The 22,096-nt window shown below is 47.9% G+C and overlaps 1 protein-coding gene across 1 annotated transcript in view; it reads left to right on the top strand.

Annotated features, from left to right (window-relative positions):
• Nucleotides 1-22,096, top strand: part of Emilin2 (elastin microfibril interfacer 2) — a 59,179-nt gene that overhangs the window by 33,452 nt on the left and 3,631 nt on the right. The window contains exons 4-6 of the mRNA XM_029470912.1: nucleotides 2,044-3,957; nucleotides 20,965-21,333; nucleotides 21,653-21,770. Coding sequence (XP_029326772.1) covers nucleotides 2,044-3,957; nucleotides 20,965-21,333; nucleotides 21,653-21,770 — 2,401 coding nt within the window. The remainder of the gene's footprint in view (nucleotides 1-2,043; nucleotides 3,958-20,964; nucleotides 21,334-21,652; nucleotides 21,771-22,096) is intronic.

Raw genomic sequence — 22,096 nt, 5'->3', positions numbered from 1 at the left:
CACAGGTTTTGGTCACTTGAGTTGCAGATAAATTTATCATTATTATAGTTTTTATTTTTTTGGTAGGGAAAGGGTTTGAGATAGGTCTCACTATGTATCCTTTGGCTGTCCTGGAACTCACTATGTAGACCAGATTGGCTTAGAACTCACAGAGATCTGCCTGCTTCTGCCTCTTGAACGGTGGGTTTAAAAGTGTGTGCCACCATACCCAGTGGTCCCTGCAGCCCCCATCCCCAGTCTTTGTTCAAAATAACGTTTTAATTACCTTTGATTGCTTTGTTTTGTTTTGTTTGTTTGTTTGTTTGAGACAGGGTTTCTCTGTAGTCCTGGCTGTCTTAGAACTTGCTTTGTAGACCAGGCTGGCTTCAAAACTCACAGATCCACCTGCCTCTGCCTCCCTGGTACTAGGATTAAAGATGTGTGCCACCACTGCCCGGCCAGTTTTTCAAGTATTTTAAGATAGAATAAAAATTCCACTATGTTCTTTATACTGTACTTGCTTAGGAGTTTGGCTATTTGGTTCTGGGTCTTATTTTCCTGGTAAGTGCACTTTACAAAGAAAAGCTGCTTGCTGTTACAGTCTTGTGTGAGAGTCAAGATAAGATGCTGGTGGCATTCTCGATTTGTGGCCCACGTGCACTGTAAGTGACTGTGACTGTGGTGCTTGGCTTTGCGTTTCCGTTGCATTTCCTCTGGTTGCCAGGCTCGCCAAGGGAGCCTCCTCAGAGCCCCTCCCTCCACTCCACTGCCCTTTAGGGCGTGGTGGCTTTGTTTCTTACTCTTTACTCAGTCGCTTTAGTTTCTGTATCTTCTTTCTTTTCTCCCTTGTTTAATTTAGTGCTTTATCTCTATCGATGTCATTCCACTCATTACTGTGATTATTATCTGCCTGTCTTTTGGATTGTTTCCCTGAGTTCTTTTTCTTGAAGTAAGATTATTAGAAATCAAATGTTTAAATGCTTCTATCTCTTTTTCACACCCTCCACCTTTTCTTGCACTGGGATTGAACCTGGGATTTTAGACATCGCCTTTGCAGTTAGCATCTGCTGTCTTTTTTTGTTTGTTTTTTGTTTTTCGAGACAGGGTTTCTCTGTATAGCCCTAGCTGTCCTGGAACTCACTTTGTAGACCAGGCTGGCCTCGAACTCAGAAATCCGCCTGCCTCTGCCTCCTGAGTACTGGGATTAAAGGTGTGCACCACCGTGCCCGGCTAGCATCTGCCATCTTCATAACAAGGCCAAACAAGACTCTTGGCATAATAAGAATGTTAAGCAAAGCAAAAGAACATTTCTAGAGGTATTTTGATGACAACTATATGTATGGATTTCATTGCTCAGAAGTTTGATTTCTCCAAAGTGCTTTGTGGCATTTTATAGCCAGCAGTCAGTTAGTGGGGCATCTAGAGGTCACTGGGAATGATGTGTTTCTGTGATACAGTTGATGATATGATGTGATAGGATGTGATGTGATATGATGTGATATGACATATGATGTGACATGATATAATGTGATGTGTTATATGTATGATGTGATATGACATTGATATGATGTGATATATGACATGATATTTGATGTGATAACACATGGTATCATACGGCATGATGTGATATGACATGATATAATGTGATGTGATATATGTATGATTGATATGATATATGATATGAAGTGATGTGATATGTGATATAATATGATATAATATAACATGATGTGATATGACATGACATGATATGATAAGATGCTGTCAGGGTAAAGGACATCACCGATTATCCTGTGTCACGTGCACACTCGGAACAACCCAGGCAAGGGTGCGCATCTTTGTGGAGGAGGGCCGTGTAGCTTACAGAAGCTAGTTAACTTGTGTACAGGCAGTAAACAGCAGAACCAGAACAGTACCAGGTCTGCTTGACCCAAACTCATTTTCTCCCACAGAACTTCTTGTAGTGGGGCTGCCATGGATGGCTTCAGTATCTTCTGCAGGCACCTTATAGAAATTGGCTTAAGGTAGGAACTTGTCATCCATGTCCAACTCTTTTCTTTCTTTCAGATACAGATCCAAGCCAAGTCTCTCAGCCTAAGAAAACGTTGTCCCCAACAAATGCAGTGGAACCAGGTCAGGTTGCAGATGCAAAGCAAGGCCCTCCGGAACTTCAGCAATCCAAAGTCCAGGTGCTGGAGGAGAAGGTCGTCCGACTCACCAGGATGGTGCTGGATCTCCAGTCCACCGTGGCAGGCCTGAAGGAGAACCTCAAACACACCATTCAAGATGATGGCAGAAAAGAGCCAGACTCCTGGCTCAGTCCCCTGCACCCGCAGCCAACGCCTGACAGCCCCCTTGTGGGGGATGCAGAGCCGAGCCAGCTTCCTGGAATTCCCACCAGCAAGGAATCTGGTATGAAGGACATCAAGTCTGAGTTGGCTGAGGTCAAAGACACGCTGAAGACGAAGAGTGACAAGCTAGAAGAGCTGGACGGGAAGGTGAAGGGCTATGAAGGGCAGCTCAAGCAGCTGCAGGAGGCGGCTCAGGGCCCCACGGTCACCATGACAACCAATGAGCTGTACCAAGCCTATGTGGATAGCAAGATAGATGCCCTGAGGGAGGAGCTCATGGAAGGCATGGACCTGAAGCTGGCTGACCTGAAGAATACCTGCGAGTACAAGCTGGTGGGGCTCCAGCAGCAGTGCGATGACTACGGCAGCAGCTACCTCGGAGTGATAGAGCTGATCGGGGAGAAGGAGGCGAGCCTGAAAAAAGACATTGCTGACCTGCGAGCCCAGCTGCAGGATCCCGTAGCCCAACCAAGCTGTTGCAATGGTCAAAAGAGCAGTGATTTCGGCCCACAGATCAAGGCACTAGACCAGAAAATCGAGAGAGTTGCCGAGGCCACCAGGATGCTGAATGGACGGCTGGACAATGAGTTCGACCGCCTCTCCGTTCCAGAGCCAGACGCAGACTTTGATGCAAGATGGACCGAGCTCGATGCAAGGATCAATGTGACGGAGAAGAACGCAGAAGAGCATTGCTTTTACATTGAGGAGACCCTGCGGGGGGCCATCAACGGTGAAGTGGATGACTTGAGGAAGCTTCTCAATCAGAAGATCCACTCCCTGGAAGACCGTCTGGGAATTGTTCTGCAAGCGGCCAACAGCTCAGACGTAGAGTTGACACCCATGGGCCCAGCCTTGCCAGAGCAGCCAGGGGCAGAGAATGAGCAGGTCCTAATGGAGTTGAGCCGCCTGAAGGACAAAGTTCAAGTGGTTGAGGACTTCTGCCTGCAGAGCTTGCCCCACGGGATAGATGGAGCTTTGCCTAGTGGAGAGGACCTCACGCATGTCAGCCTGAGCCTTTTGGAATCCCTCAATGATACGATGCGCAGGCAGTTCCAAGAAACGAGTCACAGCATCCAGAAACTCCAAGAGGACGTCAGTGCCCTCCATTCTCAACTGAATCACTCCGAATGTACGGGGACTTACTTGCAGAATGGAGTGAGCGACAGCCGAACAGGTGACAGTGTGGAAGCAAGTGGGTTTACTAAGACAGGGGAGCAAGAGAGGACAGTAGGGACTGTCCCGTCTCCTGGGACCCCCGTGGCTCCATGCTGTGGTCAGCTGGAGGAGCGCTGGCAGAAGCTGCAGAACCAAATGTTGGCTGAGCTAGACACGTGTAAGGAGAGTGCTCACGGGGTTCAGAGTGGGGTGTCTGCGATCGAGGGCAGGGTGTTCCAGCTGGAGCAGACATGCAGAAGGCTGGATACCATCTCAGGGAGTCTGCAGAGGATCAAGGAGGGGCTCGGTAAGCATGTGGGCAGCTTGTGGAACTGCATCCGGCAGATGAACGGGACGCTCAAATCACACTCCAGAGACATCTCTGGCCTCAAGAATTCTGTGCAGCAATTCTATAGCCATGTTTTCCAGATTTCTACCGACTTGCAAGATCTGGTCAAGTTTCAGCCATCAGCAAGTAAGTAGATTGATTGACAGCCTTATTTTGTTATAGATATTTGCAGCATGCAGCAGAATTGTGATTCTAGATGGTTTGGGAATTAACTAAACTATATCAGTGCTTCCACAAGTCTGATTCATAGATCAGTGATAGCAACAAGCCAACAATGAGGACACAGACCAGGTTGCAGATGTAGCTCAGCCGGTAGAGTGCTTGCCTAATATGCAGGAGGCTCAAGTTCAGTTCCTGGCACCAGCTCAAGGGAGGTATGCCTCATGCTTAGAACTTCAGAGGTGAAGGTGGAGGATTAGAAGTTCAGGGCTTCAAGGTCAATATAGGTTACATGAGATCCTGTCTCAAAAGAAATGATATGCACACACATGCATGCATGCACATGTATACACTCACAAGCACACACATGCATACATGCACATGTATACACTCACAAGCACACACATGCACACACATATACACACTCACATGCATACACACAGGTATGCACACATACATGTTCACACACATGCACACACATGCACAGATGTACATATACTTACATGCACATATATGCTCACACTCACATGCACACATTGGCACTCAGGCACACACACATATGTGTATGTATACATGTGCACACACTTGCATGCACATACTCACCTGCACACACATGCAGACATATGCACACATTCGCATGCACACTTGCACACACTTGTACACATATATATATACAGGTACATGGCATACACATGTCCATATACATGTGCACACACTATCATACACACATGTACACATGTGTGCACACACATATAGGAATGTGCACATATGCATGCAGGCACATGCATATACACACACACAAGGAACTCCTAAGACAATATGACTTCATGGCAGCATCCAAGCGCATGACCTGTACCTTATAAAAGTGTCAGTTTACAATACATTGAAAACAGAAAAGGCAAAACTAATTTACCACAGACGGCGAGCAAGGAATTGCTCTATGCTACTTGCTGGGGATGGGGGATGGGCAGAGTTTGGGATAGAGACTCAGGCAGTGTTGCCCCTGCATGTGCTGGGAGAATCCCCTCCGTGCCAACCTACTTCTCTTCCAGCGTCACATTTTGATTGTGTTGTTATGGTGTTTGTCACAATCATTTCCATTTCCAAAAATCCAGTTTGGCCATGGCACATAGGGTGACACCACAGTACATGCATAGATACAGACAGGAGAGCAGCCAAAGGCAGTTTGGGGGCAGTAACTATTGAGACATAGGAAGCTCGGCTGTAGTGCTAAAAGCCTACTGCAGCACAGCCAACCAGCAAACATTTGTTGAGCGACTGAGTGATAGATTTCACATATTAGTTTTACTTTAAACCAAACACATAATCCTTGAAGGTTAAGGACACCTTCCTCTGATCTTCACCCTTCCACGGTCTCAGGAACAGGTAGGCCTTTCTAATTGGAGGCCAGAGGGGAAGTTGTCCTAGCTGGTGTTACCATTGCTATGATCAACCACCATGATCAAAGCAACTTGGGGAGGACAGGGCTTATTTGGCTTACACTTCCATATCATCACTTAACGGGATCAGGACAGGAAGCCAGGCAGGACAGGAGCCTGGGCAGGAGCTGAGGCAGAGGCCACGGAGGGGTGTTGTGCTCAGCCTGCTTGCTTAAGGCTGACCCAGGACCACCAGCCCAAGGATAGCCCCATCCAATGGGCTGGGCCCTCCCCCCGTAACTAATTTAAAAAGTGGTTACAGGCCTGCCTACAACCCAATCTTATGGAGGCATTCCCTCCCTTTTTACTAAACATAGATTCTTGTCTCACATTGTATAATCTGAATAGTTCCCTTCTCCTTACTCATCCCAGCTCCCCACACCCCTGTCTGCATCCACTCCTTTTCTGTGCCTCATTAGGAAAAAAAAAACAAAACAGGTTTCTAAGAGATAACAACAAACTCATAACAACATAAAATCAGATAAAATTAAAAACCATCATATCAAATTTGGACAAGGCAAACGGACAGAAAAATGAAAGAAGCCAAGAGAAGGTACAAGGATCAAGAGGCCCACTCATTCATGCATTCACACATTCAGGAGTCCTGCCAAGGTGGTAAACGGAAAGCTATGGTTTATATGTAGGGGACATGGTGCAGACCCGTGTAGATCCTCTGAGTTCATATGAGCTCCGCTGGGATTTGATGACCCACCTCTGCCCACGTGGGTTATTTGGCTTTTGGATATTCAGTTTCTTGAGTCCTTTATATATTTTGAATATTAGCCCTCTGTCAGATGTAGAGTTGGTATAAAAAAAAAATAACTTTTCCCATTCTGTAGGCTGCTGCTTAGTCCAAGTGACGGTGTCCATTGTCTGGCAGAAGCTTGTCAGTCTCACGAGGTCCCACGCACTCATCATTGGTCTTGGTGCCTGTGCTAAAGGTGTTCTGTTCAGAAAGTAGCTCCTGTGCCAGTGGGTTCAAGGCTACCCCCTCCCCACTTTCTCTCCTCTCTGGTTCAACTTTATGTTGTGGTGTTTGATCCACTTGGAATGGGGGTTTTGTGTAGGCGCTGTGATTGCTGCTTCAGTCTCTGGGTTCACGTGAGCTTCGCTCAGTTGTTTTAGAGGATTTGTTATCCTGGTGGCGTCCAGGGGCATGGGTAGGTGTGTTTTAAGTGTTAAAAAAATCTTAGCCTGGGGCTTCTTTCCCACCTCAGACCATCTCTGTTCTCAGGTGAAAGACACACACAGCCTTTCTATTTTTACTATGGCTTATACTGGGCAGCTGCCCACCCTCCATGCTGTTAGAACCTACCTCCCTATCGGTATCCCAAGTTATTACTTACTGTATTTTATCTGGGCTGCTCTTAGCTCCAATTGGCCAGCCCTCATGGCCACGTTTTTATGGCTCAGCTTTCATGGTGGCTCTCCTTCTTCTCTCCTGCATGTTCTTCTATTCCTTGGTGGCTTTTCCTCCTTCCTTCCCTCCTTGTGGTCCTCTTTCTCCAAGCCTTGAAGCCACAACCCCACCCCATGTCTCTTCCTAGCTATTAGCTGTCGGCATCTTTATTTACCAATGAGAGTTAACTTAGGGGTGAGGTCCCAGGGGCTATGTGCAGGCGCTAGGTCTTGGGGCCCTACACTCAGCATCACAACAGATGATAAAAGCCAAAACTTCAACAGGTATGACACCCAGTTTGAACAGCACCTTTTACTGAAGATGCTGTCTCCTTTTACAATATGTATTTCTGGCCTCTTAATAAAAAATAAGGTGTCCACAGTATGTGGGTTTATGTTTGAGTCTTCAATTCCATTGATCAATGTGTCTATTTTCATGCCTATACTGTGCTGTTTCTGTTATTATAGTTTTGTAGAATAACTTGAGACCACGAGTGACGGTACCTCTAGCAGTTCTTTTAGTGTTAGGATTGTTTTAGCAATCCTGGCTATTTTGCATTTCCTATGAAGTCGAGAATTGTCCTTTCACGGTCTGTGAAGAATGGTGTTGACAGGAATTGCATTGACTCTGTAGATTGCGTTTAGTAAAATGCCCATTTTTTTACTATGTCAATCCTACCAATCTATGAGCAAGGGGAGATCTTTCCATCTTCTGTTGCCTTCTTCAGTTTCTTTCCTCAAACTCCTAAAAAAATTTTATTATACAGGTCTTTCACTTGCTTGGTTAGAGTTATCCCAAGAGATTTCATATTATTTGAGGGTATTGTGAAAGGTGTTGTTTCGCTGACTTCTCAGTCTGTTTGTCATTTGGGTGTAGGCGGGCTAGCAATTTGAGTGAACTAATCTTGTATTTAGCTACTTTGCTGAAAATGTTTATCAGCTGGAGGATTCTCTCTCTGGTGGGATTTTTTGGTGCAGCTTATATATACTCCCATATCCTATATATACTCCAATATCCTATATATACTCCCATATCCTATATATACTCCCATATTCTCTGCAAGTAAAGCTATTTTGACTTCTTCCTTTCCAGTTTGCATCCCCTTGATCTCCTCCTTATTGCTTATTGCTCTTCCTAAGCCTTATTGCTCGGTTAAGAATTCAAGACCTCTAATGAATAGGCACGGAAAGAGTGGGCAACCTTGTCTTGTTACTGACTTTAGTGGAATTGCTTTGAGTTTCTCTCCATTTAAGTTGATGTTGGCTGTGGGCTTGCTGTAAACTGCCAAGGCGTTTTCTTCATTGAGATCCTCTCCTCCCAGATAACTTCAGCTTGTGTGAAGTTGACATAAAATCAGCCAGCGGCAGTCATGTTTATAAAACACCTTCTGTGTAACAGCATGGTCCAAGCCCTTGAGGGCTGCTACCTTATAAGCCCACAGACACCCCCACATGGATGGCAGCGTTTTCAAGAGGGACATATATACTGAGTTCCAGAGCTGGTAGGGAGATCTGGGGTGAGAGGGGGAAGCATACAAAGGACATTGTGTTGTCACACTGGCATTCAGCATTTTGTGTCTCCCAGAGTTGAATGCAGACTTCTATGAGCAAGTATGGAACACCAGCTGTGTGCTGAGAAAGCCATTTCTCAATCTCCCTTCTCCTTACTCTCTCTTCTCTTATCCTCCCTTGCAGGCCTATCATCTTTTCTACCCGGGTGACACTGGGCTGGTGCCACACAACTGAGCCTTCCTGACTAGGCTCTCACTGAGGAACAGCTATGGGGAGGGAAGGCCACGTCCAGATCCTGGAACAGCATGAGGTGTGGGGAGAATTCATGGCAGTTGGGTAGCTGTGCTCTGGACTTTGTCCTAGAGCATGGTGCTCGTTTCATAGATAAAGTGTCATCAGGGCCAAGCACGGCTGTGAACTGGCCACTGTGCCCAGGCTCAGCTATCAGTAGTACACAGTCTCCACCTCAGATCTCTCAGCTTCTGTATCTCTGGAATGTAGAGTTAAGGTCATGAGTCCCATGTGTTCACAGGGTAATTGTCCCTTGTGGTCAAAATGCTGTCTAGACTGGGTTCTACAATAATAGGTGCAGCCAGATATTTCCAGTTAATTGGCAGTGCTGGACAGCGTGGGAATCTGTGTCCATTCTGAGGCCTCGTCTATGCGAAGTTGGAGATGGGTAGGTCTGGAGACAAATCGGTTTCCATGTATCATCCTTCAGATTGGGGGTCATGCTGTGAATACAGATCATGTGGGCTTGGGAGAACTTGTGATGGAGAGGAGCCAAAAATAAGCGAGTGGTATCCTCTGACTTCCAGTGCCAACAGGCCCAGGAGACCTGGAATCTGGAGTGATCCTGTAGCTAAGGTTGAAGTCACATGTCAACCAGTTACAAGACAACAGAGTACTTGCTAAGCACCCACCGACTGTAACTGCACGTGAGACTCTCTGAGGGGTGCAGGGATCACAAGTGCCACTCCTCCTCAGAAAGCATCCTCAGGTCTGTGAGGGGCAATGCACAGTCTATAGTCAATGAAGGAGTAGGTATTACAGTACAAAGGGTCTGCGGACTCACAAGCTCTCTGTGCACCCCTGGACATAGTAGATGGGGGCTTAGTATGTAGCAAATGTGAATACAAAAGTCTGGCGGAGAGCCAAACAAAAAGGGCCACAAGAACTGGCTGTTCCCCTCACTAGGATCCCCAGGGGCTTCTCAAAAGGAAAAGGCACAGGGCTGAGCCTTCAGGCTGAAGAAATTAATAATTGAGCATAGTTGAGAGAAATGGCAGGGTGAGCAGTGGGGTGAGAGAATGAGAGAAACTTCTAGAAGAAATGTGAATGGATAACTGAGGAGTGGGTGGAAATCAAAGGCAGGAAGAGGGGGCATTTGGGGGGAGACTTTGGTGTGAACAGGAGTTATATTTTGCCACGCAATCTCCTACCCCAATCTCCATGGTAGTTATTTTCCGTTAGTCCTGGGTCAGGGGCTTGCGCAGGGTAGCTAGGCTCTGCTGATGTCTTGTGTATTCAGCCTGAGTCACCCTCTTAGCTGTGTTTTGTGTTTGGAGGAAGGATCAGGTTCATGTAGGCCACGGTCCTGGAGTCGTGGTGAGCCTCCATGTCGCCCTGCTCCACATGTGTCCTCGTGGGCTTCCTCACATCCTGCCACTCTCAGGTAGTCTGACTTACAGTTGGCAGCTGGCCCAGAGAGGGAAAGCAAAGCTGTGGTTCAGACAGGCAGGGGCAAGGTAGCTTGGAATCGCTTCTGCCTCATTCATTCTGTTGGTCACAGCAAACCAGCCTTTGAAGGGTAACACGCTGTCATATTGGGAGACAGGGTGAGTCCCTCCTCCTGCTGTTAGAACCAGCCCGGAGGAGGGGATGAGGAGGGGACTGGGCCTAAGGTACAGATTGGTTACAGTTCAAGATATAACTCAGGTTCCTATTGTCTGCTCTTGTGAGGTCCATAGGTGGGCTCAGTTACGCAGCTGGCCTCAGGAGGGTCTTTCTTGTATCCTATCAAGGCATGTGCTCTTGCCTGGGCTTAAAAAGGATTCATATGCAAAAAAAGACTCATATATATATATATATACACATACACACACACACACACACATATATATATATACACACATACACACATATTTATATATAAACTCATACATGTATATATGTGTGTGTATATATATATACACACACACACACATATATATATATATACACACATACACACATATTTATATATAATCTCATACATGTATATATGTGTGTATATATATATACACACACACAGAGATATATATGTATATATATACATATATATATACATATATATATACATATATATATACATATATATATATACATATATATATATATATATATGAATCTCCTGAGACTCTGATGGGTATACAATTTCTGAAAAATGAACAACTATTGCTACTACTACTAATTACTATTCATTCTTAGAATGACTAGATCTTGAGATTTCCCTGCCTCCCCCGCCCCCCTCCTCCCAGTCCTGGGATTGCAGATAATCACTCTAGTATTTCATTGCTCTTGCCTGCAGCTCTCCTGACTCTTTCCATTTCCATTCATTCATTCATTCATTCATTCATTCATTCATTCATTCATTCATGTATGTTTCATTCACTTCATCTCTTACCTAGATCCCAGTCTGGCCTTGAACTCATGGTAATTTTCTACCCCAACCTCCTGAGTTCCTAGGTCACAGGTATCGCCACACCTGGTTCAGTAGATTATTTAGCAGATCTCTCCTAAGCTCTGTCCTGTCTCAGCCATCATGGATCTGACACTCTAGAGGAAAAGAAGAACAGCCATGGTGGCAAAGGTCTGACTTTAGTTAGCAATCAGTACCCCGAGGAAAGATAAAACAGAATAGACTGATAACGGGAAGCAAGAATTAATTTAGCAGGAAGATGGTCTGGGCAGAGGGAATAATGTGATGGAAGGCTCTGGGACAGGAACGGATTTGTTCTGTTGCAAACCTAAGTGTTTCAGTGAGACAGAAGGTGAGAGGCTGCATGGGAAAAGAGGGTCAGAATCTGGTTGTGCCACACGATGTGGCTAGGATAAGGGATTTGATATACTATGAGAAACAACTGGAGATGGTGGCTTTCCCCAGCCTTGAAGTCCCAGTTCATCTGTACTGAAACTCTGTGACATGGGTAGGTTGTTTACACCCTGAACACCTACCTACCTCCTTTCTCTGTCTCTGCATTGGAAATAACAGTCACAATGGTGCTTTGTGAGTTAGCTGGGGGACAGGAGCTGGTAATCAGTGAACACCCCTCCCCCGCCTGTTTTAATTCACTCTCAACCCAATGGGTGTAGAATCTGCTCCCTGCTAAGCTTGTCTCCCCTTTCCATCCTTCAATGTGCCCCCACTCCACTCCCCTGCTATTACCGGGAGGAGAGTGGAGGCCTAGGACGGGTCAATCCCTTCTAGGGAGAGCTGCAGAGTGATGTCACCTCCTTCCCCTTCCCTTTCTTGGCACCCTTTCTTGACTACAAGTGTGTTTCTTATGAATAAATACACTGGGAGTTTTTCAAGCCCCGTGTTCTTAGTGCACCAAGACCTTCCATAGTTAGGACTGTCTGTAACCTCATGTTTTTCCACCTGGCCTCTTTGTTTATGAAATAACGACTCTGAGCATTGATATGAATAAATGCTTAGACCAGCAGCTTTGGCTCTGTTCCCTGACTGGCTCATAGCTCACTAATCCAGTTTATTCTAAGAGTGCCACATGGCTGGCTGCTGTCTTCTCAGTTTCATGCATCTCAGAGTTCAGGGTGAATCTCCTGAGCCTGACTATTTTCCAGAATCCCCTCTCTCTGTGCTGGGTGTCCCACGTTCTCATCCTGCCTCAGCTCATTGGCCATAGGCATTTTTATTGAGTGGTGAAGCTTTCATGCATTGCACAAAAGATTCCCTCTACAACCTTCTGGGTAGGGGTGTAATCCTGGGTCCAGGGGGGTACTGTTGGTCCTGGCTTTTATTTTCCTATGTGTGTGGGGGCACTGTCGGTCCTTTAAGTGAACTTAACACATCTTTGCACCTTCTTTTTCTTGTCATTCACCCCATCTTCCTCAAGCTGTGGCTATTCACCCTCATGCCCTTGAGTGTGCTCGGTGCCCAACATTAGCCCTCCCAGATAAGAACAAAGGGTGGACCCTGCCTTCTTGCCAGGGACCTTAATCTGTAGCACAAATATCACCAGAAACTACTTTTGCAAGATCAACCACTCTCATGTATGAGGACGAGCTGGCGCAGAGTCTCCCAGGAACCACCATTTCCCCTCTGACTTGTGAGAGGAGAGGTGCTGGGGTTGAGAAAGAGAGAAGTTGCTGTGGTCGGGAAGTCTCCTGTCATGCTTCCAAGAAGGGACAGCCCTGCCTTGATACAACCACAAACAGCCTTTCAACATCCTTGTGGTGAGGAGCTGCTGTGGCTCCTGGCCTTATCTTGGGAATCCCTCTTCTTGGAGTTCTGTTATACCACAGACTGAAGGCTCCTACTTTTATCAGGTTTCCTATGGTAAGCTGTAACAGTGAAAAAGCACAGACTAGTGGAGGGAATTACTAAGCCATGCAGTCTGGCTGGGGCTGGGGCCTGTCGGCTGCATCCTGATGGCTGTGGCCACGAGCTTGGAATCCACTGAGTTTGGGGGCAGCTTGGGTCCAAGGTAGAGTGATGGACTATCAAAATTCTGTGGACTCACAAGAAAACCCAAAGGAATATGCATGGCAGGCAGTCGGTTCTTCCCTGGGGCATCTGGTTTTTCTTGTACCCTAGTTGCTGTCAATAGCAGCTTTTATTCACCAAAATTTTGAATTTGGTGTCTGGAGAGATGGCTCAGCAATTAAGAGCATGCACAGCAATTAGAGAGAGGATGGAATTCAGTTTCCAGGACATATACACATACACTTTAAACAGTAATAATGTTAAAACAAAACAAAACAATCTGAGGGCCGGGCAGTGGTGGTGTGCATGTCTTTAATCCTAGCACTTGGGAGGCAGAGGCAGGCGAATTTCTGAGTTCAAGGCCAGCCTGGTCTACAGGTCTACAGAGTAAGTTCCAGGACAGCCAGGGCTATACAGAGACCCTGTCTCGAAAAACCAAAAACCAAACCAAACCAAAACAAAACAAAATTCTGAATTTGAAGAGAGGTGTCCTAGTCCAGAGCCTTCCATGTGGTCACATGTGTGTGCCCTGTGTAACTTTGAAGGCATGGATCGCCTAGGAGATTTACTCACAGAGGTGAGGTGAGCCCTGGGAATTGGTTGTTAAAATAAAAAGCTACTTCCAGATCGGTTCTAGAAATGGAAAGAAATCGAGTCACAAGTAGCAGGGCAGGTAGGGACACAAAGGGCAAGAGGTGCCCAGAATGAGGCAGAACAGATAAACTACCAACACTGATAACACTGCACTATTACAAGCTGAGGTACTCGAGGGAGTCTACATACAGGCTCTGTTGTCTTAAAGCTTTTCACTAGCTGCCATGAGTGTACTCAGTGAACACTGTACCCCAGAGCCGCATCCACAGCCAATGCCAGCCATTGATGTGTCTCCCTTCATAGCTTACTCATATAAGCATTGGGATTAACTGTGAATTTATCTTCTACAAACTTCAAGTGAGGCTGGTCCCACCCCCTCTCTTCTTACCCTCTCTCCCTGCTACCATGGGGTTGAGTGCTGTGGCACAAAAGTCTTCAATTCTGATGTCACCACAGATAGTAACACATGTGATACAGAGTTGTACTGGTGTTCCTGTTTTCACTGGTTTGGATCAAGCAGAAACTAGACCCTTGTACCAGTTTTGACTTCTGTTCTATTCCATGGGTTTCACTGTCTTCACTTCTGACTGCTCTTGACTGGAGTGGCCACAGGCTCTCTGTTCTTAAAGAAGGTCCCTGCGGTGTCCTCTGTGAGCAGTATGGTCAGGGCAGGGCCCTTCCTTCCACTGGGTGCATTTCCCCTTCCGTGCTGTCAAGGGAACAGTTCAGATCATGCGGTTGCCTGTGAGATCTGAGGGGCCTTTCACATGCTCACCAGTTGCTACTGCATGGCTAAGCCTCCTGTCTTGCTGGAACCTCTTCACCCTCCTACAGGGAGGGTCAGTAACTGGCCCTAGTGCTTTGGAACCCGTGTTTTGAGTAGCTAAGTGACTGCTCCTCTCTCTGCAGGCTGTCATCCTAGGGCCCATATTGCTTGGGGGACATCTCATGTTTGTTACTTAGCATTCTATAGTGTCAGTTTGATGTTTTTTGGTAGTGGGTAGTTTTGGCTACATCACTTTGAGTACCCAGTAAGTCCCAGGTGTGCACCTGCCCAGGAGCTCTCTTGGATCCACAGATAGAACAAACACACACATTAGCTCATTTCTAACCTTTCTTATTGGCTCAATGGCTGGGCTCTTCTAAGCCTCCTGAGGCTAACGTGCCCTTACCTTCACTCCTAGTTCAATATCTCTAAATTTGCCCTTCGTTTAGTTGCCCAGATACCTCCTGTGAAGCCTATGGGCTGCTTTCCCTTTCCACCGACATTTTGGAAGATCTCCCCTGTAGCTCTGAGACTGTTCCACCTCTCTCTCACCCCAGTATCTTGATTCTCCTCCTCCTCTCTCCTAGCCTGTGGGAACCTGAAAGTCCCATCTCTTTCTTTCTGCCCAGCCATTGGCTGATGGCATCTTTGTTGATTGATCAAGAACCAACTGGGGACAAGGATCTCAGCAGCACTACTCGCCGACTCCTGATTAAATCAAAGCATCAGAACCACTCCTCTACATTCTTTCACTTTTTAAATTATTAAAATAGGGAGAGTAGTGAGCACACACAGCATGTGGAGGTCAGAGGACAGCTTCCGGGAGTGGGTTCTCTCTTCTCCCCTTGTCAAGGCAGGGTCTCTTGTTTCTGCCATGCTGCATGCTCCAGGCTAGCTGGTCCTCTAGGCTGGAACTCAGGTTGTCACACTTGGATAGCAGTCACTTGGATAGCATACCCACTGAGCTACCCTGTTGTTCCTTTATTGTTGTTTTTGTGAGACAGGCTCTTGACGTGTACCCCTCGCTAGCTACTCTAGAGCCCAGGTTAGCCTTGCACTGCAATCCTCTTGCCTCAAACTTCCAAGTGCTGAGAGTGTAGGTATATACACTATCTAGATAGTGGGTTTCTTAAAGTTTAAAGACGCAATGTGTAGATTCTCTGGCTTTCGTACGTGGCCGAAAGGTATATCCTCTGCTCAGGCAGTCCAATCCATGACCCGTATGTGGTTAGCTAAGAATAGCTACAACTGTGGCCTAACACAGAAATGTGGAACATGGTTTTGTGTGTGTGTGTGATTTTGTATGTGGTGTATATATGTGCATGTGGATGGAGGTCAGAGGTCAAGCTTGGCGACTTCCTCAGCCATTGCTACCTCAACTGTTTAATTTTCTTTTTAAGGATCATATGTATATGAATGTGAGCACACGAGTGCTGATGTGCCCAGACGCTTCAAGAGTCAGGGGTTTGAGGTTGGAGTTGCAGGAGGTTGTGAGCCACCTGACATAGGTACTGGAATCTGAGTCTGGGTCTTTGCAAGGGCACCCTGCGCTCTCAACACCAAGGGCTTCTCTAGTATTTCTTCCTTATTTCTGAGACAGTCTCTCACTGATCCTGGAAATCCATTTTTCCACTTTTCAACACACTCCAGGGGATGCAGCTGTGTCTGCCTCCCTCTCGAAGCACCTGCACCTAGGTGCTTAGCATGGATGGGTGCTGGGGTCTGGGTCTGAACTCAGGTGATCATGCGTGCACCACAGGCACCTTATTCAGGGGTCATCTCCCCAGTTAGTCCCCCCCCCTCTGATTCTCTGTCTGTCTCTCTGTTGTGTTTTATAAAAAGATAAAGGGAGAGGAGGAATATGTGTGGTGGAGGTGTAGTCAGGTGTGGGGGAAAGGGGGCGCCTCCAAGGGCCCATGCTGAGGCATCCCTTCCCCACTGAGGGACCAGCCACACAACAGTATACTATAGAATAGAAGACAGTTTATTCAGGGCGTGGGGAAGGGAGTTGAAAGTAGAGAAGCAGAGGAAGGCCATGAGCATGTGGAAAGAGAAGGTGGAAGGGAATGGGATGGGAGAAGGGGCAAGAGGACAGAGTGGGAGCAAGAAAGCAAGAGCAAGAGAGAGTAGAGGGAGTGAGCAGCCTCTTTTATAGTGAGTCAGGCACACCTGGCTACTGCCAGGTAACTATGGGGTGGAGCTTAGACAAAATGCTAATACTCTCTCTGCATCCCCCCCCCCCCCCCCCCCCCCCCCCCCCCCCCCCCCCCCCCCCCCCGCTTTGCCCCCTGTTCTTGAGCAAATGCTAGACACAAGGAAACCAGGTATTCCCACTAGTTTTCTGATGGACCCCACTTGGCATTCATGCCGTTGCTACAGTCAGCACCAGGTTGAATTTTGCCTGGGTGACAGGAGGGGGCACTGCAGAGGCTGAGGACTAGGGAGTGTTCCCTGGCTTCCCACAGCCAGACCGGGAACCCTGGAAGGTGGACTTTAACAGTAACCATGAGGGTCGCCTTCATGTAGTCTTTCTGTGACTAGGCACCATCTAGCTACCAGGGACACAGCATCCTCCTGCCAGGAACTCAGCCCCTCGACCCCTGGGGTACTGAGACGGCAGATAAAAGCCTAACTCCTGTGGATGGCTGGAGGGGGTCAGCTCAGATGGAGACATCCGCTGTAGTACTCCAGCTTCAGCAGGAGTCTTGTTTTAGTGAAGTTGACACTGGCTTTTAATTGGCTCCCCTACTTCCCTTATTTTGAGATAGTTTTCTTCTGTATTCCCCAGCTGACATGGAGGTCATTATGACTCATACTGGCCTCACACTCATAGCAATCCTCCTGTCTCAGCTTCCCAAGTACTGGGATTATAGGCATGAGGTGCCACAGTGAAACTTAATCAGAGCTTTGGAAGACAGGGTAGGGTCACCCAGGGAGTGAAACAACCACTACCACCACCTCCTCCTCCTCCTCCTCTTCCTCCTCTGCCTTCTCTTCCTCCTCCTCCTCCCTCTTCCTCTCCCTCCTCTCTTCCTTCTTCCTCTTTCCTCTCTTCCTCCTCTCTTCTCCTCCTTATTCTTCTCTTCCTCCTCATTCTTCTTCTCTCCTCTCCTCTCCTCTTCCTCCTTTTTCCTCTTCCTCACTCACTCCTTCCTCCCTCTTCCTGGTGCCCATCCCCCCTCATCCCCACCCCCAACCCCCGGGCAGCTGGGTCTGGCATTCATTCACTCCTCAGGTGAGAAATTCACTTTCTGGATGAGAGATGTGTGCCTTCGGGGGAATTCTCTCCCTTAGACTGAACAGCGTGCTGCTCTGCTTGCTTGGGACTGGGGGATAAATAATCTGTGGAAACGCCCTGTGACACTGGGTGGAGCCCAAGCTGAGCAGGGAGAGGCTGAGCCTGGGCCCCAAGCCGAGTCAGACCCAGCCTTCTCACTGTTGTCTAGTTTGACCGCTCTGCTTGACCGCTCTGCTCATCCCTGGAGCCCTGACTTCTGTGTTCAAACAAGATTTTAAGTTCTCGATTTTTTGATAAGCCTGGTGTTGAGAGAAATGACTTAGAATTCTCACAGTTCTGCGCACTGAAGCAGTACAAGTAGATCCCTGGAGTGGCAATGGTTTGGGGGTAGAATTAGGGTTCCTGGTATTCTGGCTGGATCATAGAAACCATCACAGCCTCTGTCTCCATGTCACATGCCAGGCCCTATGCTAAGTCCTGGGGACCAGAGATGGTGAAGGTGGGCACACCATCCAGCTGTAGATGGACGATAGATGAAATCACAGAGGGTCCAAACTGCTTCATGTTGCAGAAGGAAGATTGCTCAAGCCTCTTTGGGCAGATCTCAGAGGGCTTCCCAGACGAGGCGGTGTTTGAACCAGACTGGCAGGGATGGGTGCTGAATGGGTGGTTTCAGGGGTAGACACAGCACATCAAAGCCAAGTCAGGGAGACGCAGGGGAGAGCTTGTCACCAGTGCTGGAGTGGGAACTGGGTAGCAGAGGAGGTGAGGTTTGGGTTTATAGGCCGTAGAAAAGCAGATTTTTAACGTGCATATGAATTATCCAGAATGTCCCATGGCATTTTCATATGACTGCACAATGCTCTTGGATCTCTCATCTCCCCTTACCCTCCATTCCTTCTTCCCTTGTTTTAAGGTTTTCATGTGTACACTTGTACACACCTTCACATGTGGAGAGTAGAGGTCAAGGCCAAATGTCTTTGTCACTTCCTACCTTCCTTAAAGATGGTTTTGTGTATGGGTGTTTTGCCTGAATGGATGTCTGTACAATACACACACACACACACACACACACACACACACACACACACACACACGGTGCCCGAAGGTGACAGAAGGTATCACATCCCTGGGACTCAGAGTTATAAGCTGTTGTGTGCATGTTGGGAATTGCACTTGGGTCTTCCAGAGTAGCCAGTGTTTTGCAACTGCCGAACCATCATTCCAGCCCTAAGATTTTTATTTTAGGTATATGAGTGTTTGCCCACATGTATACACACACGTATCAAGTGAGTGCCTGTGTAACTGGCTTTTCACAGTGGCACTAGGGAAAGGGCTCAGGTTCTCATGCTTGCTTGGCAAAACACATTACCCACGGAGCCATCTTCCAAAATGCTCTGTGCCTTTAAGAAACCCACCTCCTCCATTTCCTCTTTCTCCCATCTTACCCATTTCCCAGAAGAGTGTCCCCTCCTGATCTCACATCCTGTCTCTGTTTCTGAGACAGGGTCTCACCATGTTGCCTAAACCTGACTGTACCCCAGGCAGGCCTTGAACTCCCAGAGGTCCTCCTGCATCTCCCTCTTGAGTGCTGGAGTTAACGGCAGGCACCACCACAATTGGCTTATGACCTTTCAGGAAAAAAAAAAAAAGTCCATATTCACAAGGGGTTGAGGAGAAGGCTCCGAAGTGCCAAGTAAGGGCAAAGACTTGGGAAGACCCAGAACTCTCATAAATGCCTGTAATTCTAGCCTCAGATGGTAGAGACAGGATATCTATCCCCAGAGCAAGCTGGCTAGCAAGACGAGCTCTGTCAGTGTGCACAAAGTTTGATTGAGAGAACCTGCCCTCGAGAGGAATGGGGAGCCACTGAGGCCGGTTCACTATTAACCTCCAGCTTCTACTTTGTTTACACAAAGGTACCACACACAGACAGAGCATCCATCCATGCACATCACATATAGGAAAAAATGGAAATACATTTCATATGTGAGGAAACTATGCCATCAACGGCCAACAGCCCCTCAACATAATTTTCTATATTATAAAATATATCCAAGTTCTTTTCAGTTCTGTGTTTAAAATATTAGCACATTTTCTTCTGGAACTTCCTTGTTTCCTGGTATCCCTGGGCTGGTCTTTCTCTGGACGTGCCTGCAGGCACAGGACTTTCCATCTCTGTCTTCCCCACATTCCAGGATAACCTTTAACCTCTGTCCTGTGAAAGACCCTCAACTCTGTTTTCATGGCTTCATCCCTTGTTTCTGTGGAACGCAGGCACAGGTTGGCCTAGAACCTGTGACCCTCCTGCCTTGCTCATTCCATCACATCTGCTTACTGTCTGCACCCACATCGGGGTCATCCAGATGTTTCCCTTAGGAGAACTGACATGGAGACTACTGGAATTATTTTCTGTGGAGCTTATTCTCCTGAAAACTGATCAGAAAAAGGCTGAGAAATAACTTTTTGGGAGGATGTTTTGGTTGTTTGCTTTTGGGTGGAAGGAGATCACGTATTTCATGTACAATATATATTTTATATAACTTTAAAGCAACTCTAGACAGTGGGCCAAAATGCAGTGGCTGATGGAGCCTCACACGGTCCAGCTCTATGTCCTGGGACATACGAGGCACCAGACTAATGAAAGAGGAAGGTGCTCTCTGCATCCTCAAGCAGCATGTTTTCAGATGTCTTGTGAGCACGTAGCAAGGGGTTTTTAGAATGCCAGTTCCAGGAATGTATTCAGAGGAAGGAAAGGGTGGCAGCTCTTGGCTGAGTCACCGTGGTGGCCACCTCAGACAGGCAGAGACACTCGAAGCAGGAGATTGCTCCACTGGTGATCTGAAAGTATGGTGTTTCTTTGGGGTCTGTGTAGGGGCAACCAAGGTTCCTGATGGGGGAGTCAAGGGGTCTTCACGACAGCCCTTCACAAGCCAGCGGTGAGGCCAGCAGCCTGACGCTGAGGCTAGCTTGCTTTAGAGGTTGTAGTAGTGGTGGCATTAGCCTTGTGGTAATGTGACTCATCCATGACGTATGCGTCGAAAGGACACGTGGTGCTGGAGCCAGAGTCACACTGTTTTGGAGTGTTGCCATCTACCTCGAGGTGGCCCCTGCTGTCTTCCCAGCTCTCCGTGGGTAGTCAGTGGCAGCTTGGCTGGAGTTCCCTCAGAAGATGCCAGGCAAGCTGTCCCATTGGAGAGAGCGCCTCGGCTACACAGGCACAGCCATTTGTATTCGACCAAGTGACATTGATCAAAGGTCATGGAAGCCTTACACAGGGGACCTGGAGACATTTGAACCTTATTTTCTTTCTCACTTCTAGCAGACGAACCCTCAGAAGCAACCGAGGGACCGTCTGGGAAGACTCCACTAGAATCCACCAGACCTTCAGAGGAGGCCCCCACTAAACCACCCCGGCTGACCCCACTGCCAGAAGATCCTGCAGGACCACCACAGACAGGCCAGCGGCCAATATTGCCCCAGAGACCCCTGCAGCCACCACCTTTGCCTGCCTGGCCTGGTCGCACGGGGTTGCCCTTCTTGCCTGGCTCTAGTGGAGTCATCATGGAGACTGGAGAGGCGGGGCCTCCAGGCAGGATGGGCGTGTCCGGAAGGGGCCTGCCTCGGGGAGTGGATGGCCAGATGGGGCAGGGGCCCATTCATAGCTCGGAAGGCTATGCAGGTGCACCAGGTAAGTCTGCCCTGCAGATGACACATGATGGCAGACTGTTCTAGCCTTGCCTGTTGGTGTGTTCTGTGGGTCCGGAGTTCCACCTTTGGGGGACAAAGTTCAGGAAGGTAGCTTCTGAAGGGTACGAGAGTTCAGAGGAGCCTCTCTTTTGCTTATCTGACATGTGGGTATCAGGAGCACCCGAGAACAAAACCCAGGGAAGGGTGAGAATAGTGAGGTTGACATAGCCAGAATCGGGGACTACAGCCATCCCGGAAGGGAGAAAGAGGCCTGGAAAATATCTGCGCAGGACTTGAAATTCCACTTTCTTTGTTTTCAGGCTACCCCAAGTCACCTCCTGTAGCCACCCCAGGTATGTCTATGCGGAACCCTGCTCTCCTTGGTGGTCTCAGCCCTGTATTTCCTGTCTCCTCCCTTGGGGCTGCTGACATGGGTAGGCAGCCTGGAGCCTAGGCCCTTCCACACCTAGCAGACACCCTGGTCTTGGTCTCTGTGGACTGAACCCCTAGAGAGACTCAGAGGCAGGAATTCTCCCTCCTACATAGTCTCTGTTCATGTTTTTCAAGGGGAGGCTGGGTGGGCTGTACCCTGTGTGGTCCTGATGAGTTTTACTGGCTTGTAAGCCAGCAGCTCCCTAGACGATTCTCTATGGGCCCAGCATCAGCTCCTGATGGATGCAGTTAGGCAGCACACAGCAGCCTCACCTTTCATATTCTCTCTCTCTCTCTCTCTCTCTCTCTCTCTCTCTCTCTCTCTCTCTCTC

The sequence above is a fragment of the Mus caroli genome, chromosome 17, assembly GCF_900094665.2.
Source record: "Mus caroli chromosome 17, CAROLI_EIJ_v1.1, whole genome shotgun sequence".
NCBI lineage: Eukaryota > Metazoa > Chordata > Mammalia > Rodentia > Muridae > Mus > Mus caroli.
Note: the sequence above shows the minus strand (reverse complement) of the source record. Positions and strands in the feature narration are given on the sequence as shown.